General features: G+C 50.0%; 1 protein-coding gene across 1 annotated transcript; it reads right to left on the bottom strand.

Moving 5' to 3' along the window:
* Positions 1-340: 340 nt before the first annotated feature.
* On the bottom strand, positions 341-8,293 carry WFDC3 (WAP four-disulfide core domain 3; the record flags this gene model as incomplete). Its single annotated transcript, XM_084248043.1, has 6 exons — positions 341-357; positions 832-1,016; positions 2,266-2,397; positions 6,897-7,043; positions 7,664-7,795; positions 8,215-8,293. The coding sequence occupies 5 exons, from the start codon at positions 8,291-8,293 to the stop codon at positions 832-834; spliced, it is 675 nt and encodes a 224-aa protein (XP_084104169.1). The 3' UTR covers positions 341-357.
* Between the last annotated feature and the right edge of the window lie 1,453 nt (positions 8,294-9,746).

Here is a 9,746-nt window from a genome sequence, read left to right as displayed (position 1 = left end):
GAAAGAATTTCCCAACTTCTCTGCCAGTGTTGAGGCTGAGCCATGCCAGAGACTCCATCCCACAGCCATGTCCAAATGCCCAGCTCTCTTTCCTCATCTTAGCCCTCAAACAGCACAAACAAGAGTGTCAGTACCAGCCTTTATCAGTTAAAAGAAGCCCACACACCCACTCTACACCCCTGGGGCCATGTTTCCTATGCTTAGGGCAGCAGCGGCAGCAGCAGCAGCAGCAGAAGTGGAGCAGAGAGGGCAACGAGACACCCTGGGTGCTTCACCCATCCTGGCCCATCAGGACAAGCTCCCTGGAATCACCAAAGCATTTCAGGACACATCAAGTCAGTCAGGGCACCAGGATCTCTGCAAGAAGAAATAACAGGTCACAAGTTGTCTTTTCTGCCTCTAGCTCTCCCAATCGACTTCCCCTCCATCCTAGAGAAGCTTGTCATCTATTGCTCTCAAAAGCATTAAATGGCTCCCTGCTTCCTAGATAATTCAGCCCAAACTAGCATTGAAGACTCAGATCATTCAGATGTCAGCTTTATATCTGCTGTTATAAAAACAGTGCCCGTTCCTTCATCCACTTCCACCCCACCCTCACCCCACTCTCCAAACATGTCACAGGCCTTCCACCCCGTGCCTTTGCTAGCATCACAACCATGATCTCTGTACGAGCCTTGGTATGTCTGATCTGTGACATGTGATCTTTCTCTCCAACTGTATACTCCAGGGCAAAACCTTTGTCCTGACCTTCTGAAGTCCCCTACCCAGCACCTAAGCCAGTGCTTTATAATAGCAGTTAAGTCATTGTTGATGACAATAGACTATACTCACCTAATTCAGAATTAGGCCTGATGAGCCAGTGGGAGGCATGGCCAGTTTGGTTGGCAGAACTGAAGGGACACAGAAGCGGCCACAGCCTGACTTACAGCATCTCTCCCCAGCTTGGCAGTTCTCATCTGTCACGCAACCAATAATGCACAGGCCCACCAAGATTTTTGGACAATTGCCGTTCCGCCCTGTAGGATATAAACAGGCCCTGGTAGAGACAGGACAGTTGGCTCCACTGACTAGCTTCCCATTTGGGACTTAGGGAATCCACCCCTGATTCTAAGTAGATCTTAACCAAAGACCTGCTGAGGACACCTTGCAGCTGGAGGATCTGAACATCTGTAGGACCCATGAGGGCAGCTGGACCAACGATTTTCAAAGGGCGCCCCCAAGAGAGTTCCCAGGGGTACTGAAGAATTTGATACTTCTCTAAGTTTGGGGTTACAGCTTAGGGTTACAGAAGGAGCAAGGCTCCCAGGCCACGCCCCCCCCCCACCATGCTTGGGTTCATGGTGTCAATTCTCTGCCATCCTAGATCAGGTTTGGTGCCCCTACTTTGTGCTCCTTTCACCAGCTTTTCATAATTCCTTATTTAGTTGTCAATAACCCTGAAAGGCTATACACAAGGACAAGAATCCGTCCCCAGTCTTTGAACATTGCCTGGGAATCTACAAAAGGACTAAGCCAACATCTGGGCCAGTGATTCTGAAATGGAATTTCTCAGTGCCTGGCACAGAAGTGCACGCACAAAAATGTATTATATAGTCTTCCAATATATGTAAACATGTATTTTACATATAGAGAGAGAACAAATATATGTATATATTTCTGGAGCCACGATGGGGTCAATCTATACCTGAAGCCTGCTCTGTCTCTGGACTCGTCAACAATAGGAGACAATAACTCCACATGTAGATGTAGACATATCACTTACATATAAATACATCTGTGTTTTTAAATCTATTAAGAAAATCAATAAAAAGATACTGAAGAAACAAAGGAATCAGAATTCGAGCAGGAATGCTTTATGATTTTATCTATTGTATATGCTGCTACCAATTAAGATTTCATTTGCCAGGGGGAAGTTTTGTGCCGAGAATCAGTTCTGGAAACCATGATCCTGGGCAACTCCCTCATTTTACAGATGAAGAAACGGGCTCACCCCAGGTCAAGAGCAAACCTGTGGGAGAACCGAGATGAGAAGCTGCCTGTGGTCCAGTCTGGGGATTTTTTCCCACTACCGCATACGGCTTCCCCTGGTTCTCTTAATGCCCACATGGGCCCCTGACCCTAGGTGGAGGGGCTTCTTGGGGTAGGGGGACTAGGAGGAGAGGAAGATGAGAGTTCTGACTCCCCCCAGGGAGGCAAGAAAAAGGCCCTCCCCAACTGACGCTGGGACTCACGGAGCCCCGGGGATTTCTTCCCTGAGAAACATACCTCCCTTAATGTCTCCACGGCAGCTGTGGCCACAGCCGGTGCTGCAGCATTTATGCCCCTCGGGACAGGACGCGTCCTCATCACACAACTCCTCACACGGAAGGGGGTCGGCAGGGCACTCACCGCCAAACTCTGCGTAGAATCAGAGCGCTGGGGCCCTGGGGTGCTCAAGCCCAGGGTTCCCTGTTACTTTTATTGTGACTCTGAGTAGAAAACACATTTTTCTTTGTGCCCTGTGCATGTTAATAATGTGTATGTTTGAAATGTACACACTTATGTGCACACATGTATAAGCAAGGCTGGTACTTTATGTTCTTTGCACATCTTTTTTATTTCAATGCTGCCCATAAACACTGACATTGAAGAATCCCAGTCTGAAAGACACTGCTGAGATCTAAACCTCCGGGACAAACATGTTAGTTGCCAGCCCATGTTCCCTCTCCCAGCGTTCTACTGCAGTAGACCTCTACACCAGCGGCCCCCAGGACCCACACCTCCTGGGATCCACATCCTGGTGTGACCCTCACCCGTGGTGTCTCTGGCCTTGACCCGGTGACTTACTTGGGCCACAGGACATCAGCAGGTGTGATGCCAGCACAGGCTTGGTGAGTACTGCCTTTGGGGGCTTGTCCTCTTAGCTCCCTCTTGGAATCCCTGCTGCCATGCTGAGAAGCAGCTGGGGCCAGACCACAGAGACCACAGCAGCCCTGGCACACCCAGAGGGCCTCTTGTGATGGGAGAAAACACATCCCTATTTGGTTCTCTGTTGACAACTATCCGACACACGACTGGTGTGCACCCTCGCCACCCGTGAAGGTAAGGCAGACGCCACAGAGGGAGGAGGCGCAGAAGCAGGACAAGACTCAGCCTCTAGTTGGCAAGGAAGCTCCTTCTACTACGCTCGCGCTCCCAGCCAGGCCCTCAGGAGCAGGCACACCCCAAGAAGACCACATCCAAACCGAACCCTCTCCATGTGACTCATTCATCTCAGTGTTTGCTTCAAGGGATTGAAATGGAAAAAGGTGACAGGTGATTAAGGGCTTTGTAGAAAACCAAAGCAGGACTGGCCGGTGCCTCTGAGCAGGAAGTTTGGCTGCATGCGGCTGGCTCCGGGAAGTCTGCGGTGACGGAGAAAGCAGCGCTGGACTCCAGGGAGACACGTGTAAGCTCAACAATCAAGGTAGAATACCCTGAAAACAGAATCTTCCTGAACAGCTTCCCTGTCGAATATTTTATGCCACTGTCAGATCACCTCAAAACCATGTGCCCATCATTATTATTCAGATAATGAGGTCGCTGTCACCGCCAGTTGTATCTCCTCAGCACCCCCTCCTACTTCACAAAGGCTAAAATCCATCCAACAAAGAAGCCTTCTATCTCACAGTTAAGAAGGCTGGATGTAAAACACCTCCCTGGTGGAAAAACCCAGCAGCATAAACTTCTCAAGGAGTTACTCCAGGTACCTTGGAAAGTGCGGGCCTGGAGCACCATCCTCCCCCGGCATAGAGACCAAACCACTTCTCTCTTCCCTGTCAGGCCTCCTTGAGGTCCCTGGGGTTTTGCCAAATATTAAGCAACAAAGGCACCTTCGAGGGGTCGGCTCGTGGTCAGAGCTCATCCCCTTTGACCAAGAGCCAGCGTGACCACCCATACTGATGACCTCCCAGACCCACTCCCTGACTGATGCTTGAATCCTTACCAAACAATTCCCTGCTCTCAGACTACGCATCCCCGTACTTTGGCTAGACAGCCGTAAGTCTAAGAAATGCCCTTCATACGCCACCAAAACCGGTCCTCTGGTTCTATCCTTTGGGCCTTCTCCTAGCCCCAGAGACTTTGCAAAAACATGGCCACGCCCTCTCCTTAGCGTCCTCTGCCTGCCACTGCCCAGGCGTTTTGTTCATGATTTATTTGTTGACTCACAACTTCCTATTTCTCACACAGAGGGTGAATCTGTGCGAGACTTGCTCCCTAGCCGAGGCCCCGTGCGGGGGACAGCAGACCCTCAACACGGGTTGAATGAAGGAGTGAGTCTACATATGGGCCAAGCTTCAGACAGGTGGAAAAGAACCTGCACAGAGGCCCTGGGCGGAGCCGGGTGAGTCACAGAGCGTTTGTTGGCAGGGCTTGAAAGGCCTCTCGTCTCACTTGCGTGATATACATTGAACGTTTGTGTTCCCCCAAAACTCACATGTTGAAACTAGCCCCCAGTGTGAGGGTACTGAGAAGTGGGGTCTTTGGGGGGTGATTATGACATCATGAAGGTGGAAGCCCACAAAGACATGTGTCCTGGTGGCCCTTCCACCACGTCAGTTCTCAGCTAAACCAGAAGGTGGGCCCTCACCAGACACTGAGTCTGCTGGCACCGTGACCTTGGACTTCCCAGTCACCAGAATTGGGAGAAGTAGATTTCTGTTGTTATAAGCTCCCCAGTCTATGGTGTTCTGTCACCGCAGCCTGACAGGGCTAAGACACTGCATGACTCTCTGTGAGATATTGATAAATATCCTTGTCTCCACCTCACAAGTGATAAAGGCGAGACTCAGAGAGATGGAAGGACTTGCCTGAGGACGCACAGCCAGCAAGCGGAGTCAGAACTCAGGCCAGAAGTGCCTTATGGGAGCAGTTCCCAGCCAGCCCTGTGCCCCCAGCCTCCTGGCTGTCCCTCCACCTCACCAAACAGAATGCACTGGCTGTGGTAAATCTCTGGCAGTGTCAGAGCTTAAGGAAAGCAGGAATTGTTAATAGCCCAGGAAAGGCCTTTCCTGTGGAGCTGGTTGAGGCCACCAGTAGCAGTGGGTGATGGTCCAGCTTCCCTCTAAGGCTGGGGTCTCAGGAGAGTAGCCAAAACCAACTCACAGTTAACACTGCCTCCCTCTTCTCCAGGAGTCCACTCAGCCAGAACCCTCAGACAGATCTGGGAGGAGATACCTCATTGTAGCTCCTGGTTTCAAGGGCAGAGAAGCCCCTTCTGGGCAACCAGGGCCCAAAGCAGCTCACAGGGGTGCCTAGCCTGGGTGCCAGCCTCACCCTCAGCCTCAGCAATTCAGCCATCAGCTTCAAACACTGGAAGATTGTGCCAGGCTCTATAAGCTGGCAGTGAAACACTCACCTGAGTCAGATTCCCAGACTCTGGTTCCAGAGCGGGGCCCCAAGAGTGCTGGTGGCAAAGGAGCACAACCGTCTATTCTCCATCCTGGGCAGGGCGCCTAAGAGAGCTGCCTGAGGCACAGACAACCCTGATGGGGCCGGAAGGGCCTGGCACCTCAGCAGGGTTGGCTGCAAGGAGAGAGGCAGCCATGGGTGGTGGAGTTTCAGGGTCTCAGAGAGAAAGTGATCGGTAGGGGAGAAACCATACTCAAGCAAGAAAAAGGGAGCTAGTAGGGGAAGGGAACACGTTATACCATTGCCATGATCTCCGAAACCTAGACTAGCCTTTCCATTTTACAAAGAAGGGGACTGAGGCTCACAGAAGCAGAAAAGACTGGGGACACACTGGCCAGTAACTGGTGAGCCTCAGGCTTGAACCCAGCTACTTGACAACCCAAGCTCGGGCTTTTCCACTGTAATATGCAGCCACACACTCAGGTGAGAGAACAGCTCCAGATCCTTTAGAAAAGACAAGAAAGAACAGAAGACCCCATTTAAGAAAGCAAAGCAGGGCCTCCCCGGTGGCGTAGCGGTTGAGTGCTGGGTTGCGAAGCTGCCTGCAGCCTCTGCAGCACCGGTTCGATCCCCGGCTGCTCCCAGGCCACCGGAGGAGGGTTCCACATGGCGCGCAGACCCCTCCTGCCGCCCGCTGCTCCCCTCAGCAGTGTACTTCGGTCCTTCTGCCTGCTCTGCTCCCCGCTCTGGCTCTGGTGAATTCTCTCACCCTCCTGCGCTTCTGACTGTACCCAGTGCTTGCATAAATAAATAAATTAATTTAAAAAAATTTCTCTTCAAAAAAAAAAGAAAGCAAAGCAGGGCCTCCCTGGTGGCGCAGCGGGTTGAGCACAGCGCTGTGAAGCTGTCTGCAGCCTTTGCAGCACTGGTTCAATTCCCAGCCGGCCAGGAAGATACCCACATGGCGGGGCAGATCTCTCCTGTCTTGCTCACTGCTCCCTCAGCAGTGCATAAATAAATAAATCTTAAAAAAAAGGAAGAAAGAAAGCAAAGCAAAGTAAGTACCTTTAGGCATTCCTATATTGAGAACTATTTTAAAACTGTGTGTAGACAGAGGGGACAGTCTCAGAAGCGAGCGAGTGGGGAAGTGTATGCTGCTTTGCACAGGTATCCTGAGTCTATTTTGCTGTGTCTTTATAGGTTCCCCAGCTAAGATTTTAATAGGGACACTGAAAGTGCCCGTGGGGATTGGGACTCAGCCAACCACTTTCCAATCTGCTGCAAATAAGGATCTTCAAATATGCGCTTCCTTCTGGAAGCCTCCTCTGCCTGCCCAGACCACATTGCACACATCATCATGTCTTGGGGACTATTTGTGTATCTTATTTTAGAAAAGTTCTCGGTATATGGCAGTCAATTATTGTTTTTCAAAGTAAAGTAAAACCAACAACAAGGTGGTGTGTGTACATTTGAAAAAGAAACAAGTAGGCCAAGCAGGACATGGAATGTGGGTTGCAGTTTCTTACCCAGCTTCTCTTTAGACATTGGAGCTACACAGCTCGCGTTGCAGCCAAATGTACAGCATTTCGTTATACCCGGACATGACTCATCGTTGACACAATTTTTAAAACAGGATGGATTCTGGACAACCCCGGGACACACTCCTTTCCTCCCTGCAGCAAAAAAGGGAGAGGGCCACAAAAAAGAAAATACAGGTCATGGTGCCTGGTGACACCTATGGGCACAGCAAAGGGAAAAGCCAGACGAGGGAAGACCAGAGCTTCACGAGGACACAGCCTGGTGCTAGAACAGACACAGTAATGACAGCTCTGTTCACTGCAATGTTTGTCTTGTGCCAGGAACCTCCCTTTTGGGCCTCACAACAATTTTATGAGGACAGACAATTATCCCCACTTTGCAGATGAAGAAATTAAGGCTTAAAAAGAAAACACTTAAGAAGAGCTATTTAAGACTTAAAAAGGCCCGCCCGGGCTCTAAGTTCTACTCTTTTTATCACTATCTGAACCAGTGTCCCAACTTCCCAACTTCCCAGCCTTCACAGGACCCCCGAGTTCAAAGTAAAAGACAAATATAATAAGCAGTGAGTTCTTTCTTGATAGAAGGCAAATAATTCAGGAGACTGAGTGCCCCAGGAAAAGAGCTCCCAAGAGGGGAGAGATGAGGTGCCCTCGGCAAGCTAGACTTAAAGAGCCAGTCTAGGAGGTGGGAAGCTTCTAACCCAAATGCAAGGTCAAAAAGCACACTTGGATGTTGCTGCCTTATGCCAACATACCCTCAGGAATGCCTCCTTGGCAGACCCGACCACAGCCTGTGCTGCAGCACTTCTGCCCAGCTGGACACCATTGATCCCCCTGGCACAGGTCTTTGCATGGGTTCTCGTCAGGAGGGCATTCTCCTTCTTTCACTGCAAAAGATAGCATGCCATGTTGGAGTAACTGGCCTCAAAAAAATGAACTTCAAGGACTTTCAGCCTCTGCAAACATTCTTAACCAAAATATCTCTGCAACCACTGTCCCCTTCTTCCACACAGCCACCAACATGCACCCACTGCTACTAAAGGACCAGACATCCTGCAGATGAAGAAAGAAAGGTGGGGTGACCTCATTCTCATTTAAGGAGTTCTAAGGGAAAGCTAGGCCCTCTGGTAAGCCACAGTGGAAGTCCTATCTCCTTGTCCAGAGAGGATGACAGAAGCCTCCCTGGCTGCATCCGTTCTGTCCTACAGAGATAACTACCTCCACAGATAGAGACCCTGGCTCTGGGACCCAACAGGGGATGGCTTCTCCTCTATTAGCCAAGAATCACTTGGGAATGATCACTCACCATGCTCTCCTGCAGTCACCCAGGATGCCAGGAACCCAAGAACAAGCAGGGTCTTCAGAGAGAAGAGGCAGCTCAACATGTTGACAAGAGTTGCTGAGAGTTGAAATGAGAACTCAGTTCAGGCCAAACATGAACACCTTGCTCAGAATATCAACAAAGGAAAGGGCGGGACTAGGGGATTGGCCTAAACCCAGCCTCAGCAGCTTCTCTTCCACATTATTTCCCAGGGATATCTTCTTCTAACAAGAAGAAAAGGGATTGGTTGGAGATAAGTGGGGAAATTTCTGGCATTGCCAAAGAGCACATGTGATGGAGGCGATCAAATAATGGAATGTCCACAAGACCCCTGGACAATGAGGACAGGTGGCAAAGTGGGGAGAGGGCCATCAAGTAAAGGATCAAAGAGAGGCCTAAAGGATTTTGGAAAGAGCAGGCACAGCTGAGATAACAGAGGGATGGAACAGAGGCATGACTTCATAAGGAAATAACCAAAGCCCATGAAATGCACTGTGCTCCTCATCACCCTAGCAGCCTAGGAAACAGAATGGGAATTTGTATCCAACAGACAGGGTAGAGGTCAGTGGATGGAAATTACTAAGAAGAAACATAAGTTAAATCAACCTAACAAGATTCTTGCTGAAGATAGGCCAAGGTGATAAGACATCAGTTGGGGGGAAGACAGAGAACGAGGAACCTAGCTAGATATGGAGAAACCTAGGTTAGATATCAGGATGTGGGGACGGGGGAGGGGAGGTGTTGGTTAGGGGGCGGGGTGGGTCTTTCTGGCAAAACTGACAACAATATTCTTGATAATATTGCACAGTGTAAAAATAAACAGGGCCTCTGTTTAAAAATTCAAAGGAGGGCCTCCCCGGTGGCGCAGCGGTTGAGCGCTGGGTTGCGAAGCTGCCCGCAGCCTCTGCAGCTCCGGTTGGATCCCCGGCTGCTCCCCGGCCACCAGAGGAGGGTCCCACATGGCGCGCAGACCCCTCCTGCCGCCCGCTGCTCCCCTCAGCAGTGTACTTCGGTCCTTCTGCCTGCTCTGCTCCCCGCTCTGGCTCTGGTGAATTCTCTCACCCTCCCGCACTTCTGACTGTACCCAGTGCTTGTATAAATAAATAAAAATTCAAAGGAGATTAAGTAGCATTTGGTCAGAGAATCTTTGTATAAGAGAATAGAAAGGCTACTTAGAAACTATCAATAGACTGCAAAAAAACATTATTTGGGTTTGTTCAGAACTAAGAAAAATGCACCAAAACCTTCATAGTGGTCCCTCTAGCCACACAGGCCATTCTTGGACTGTGTGAAGGCCAGTTGTCAGACCCCAAAAGAACAACTGTTGTGACTCAAGTAGTCTAGACTATATATGCTCCCTTTTTTAAAAAAACAAGCTCTTTTCTTCTTTCTTTTTATATCTGTCCTGCTTATGACTTTAGTCAGACATAGTACCTAAAGGTGTCCACTGGCACTACTAAGCCCTAAGAGATAAAAGGGTAAGGGACAGTCAAGGCTCTATGTAAAAGCCCCAGCAG

Source organism: Talpa europaea, assembly GCF_964194135.1.
Source record: "Talpa europaea genome assembly, chromosome: 11".
Taxonomy (NCBI): Eukaryota; Metazoa; Chordata; class Mammalia; order Eulipotyphla; family Talpidae; genus Talpa; species Talpa europaea.
The sequence above is the reverse complement of the archived record's forward strand: the minus strand, read 5'-3'. Positions and strand labels throughout refer to the sequence as shown.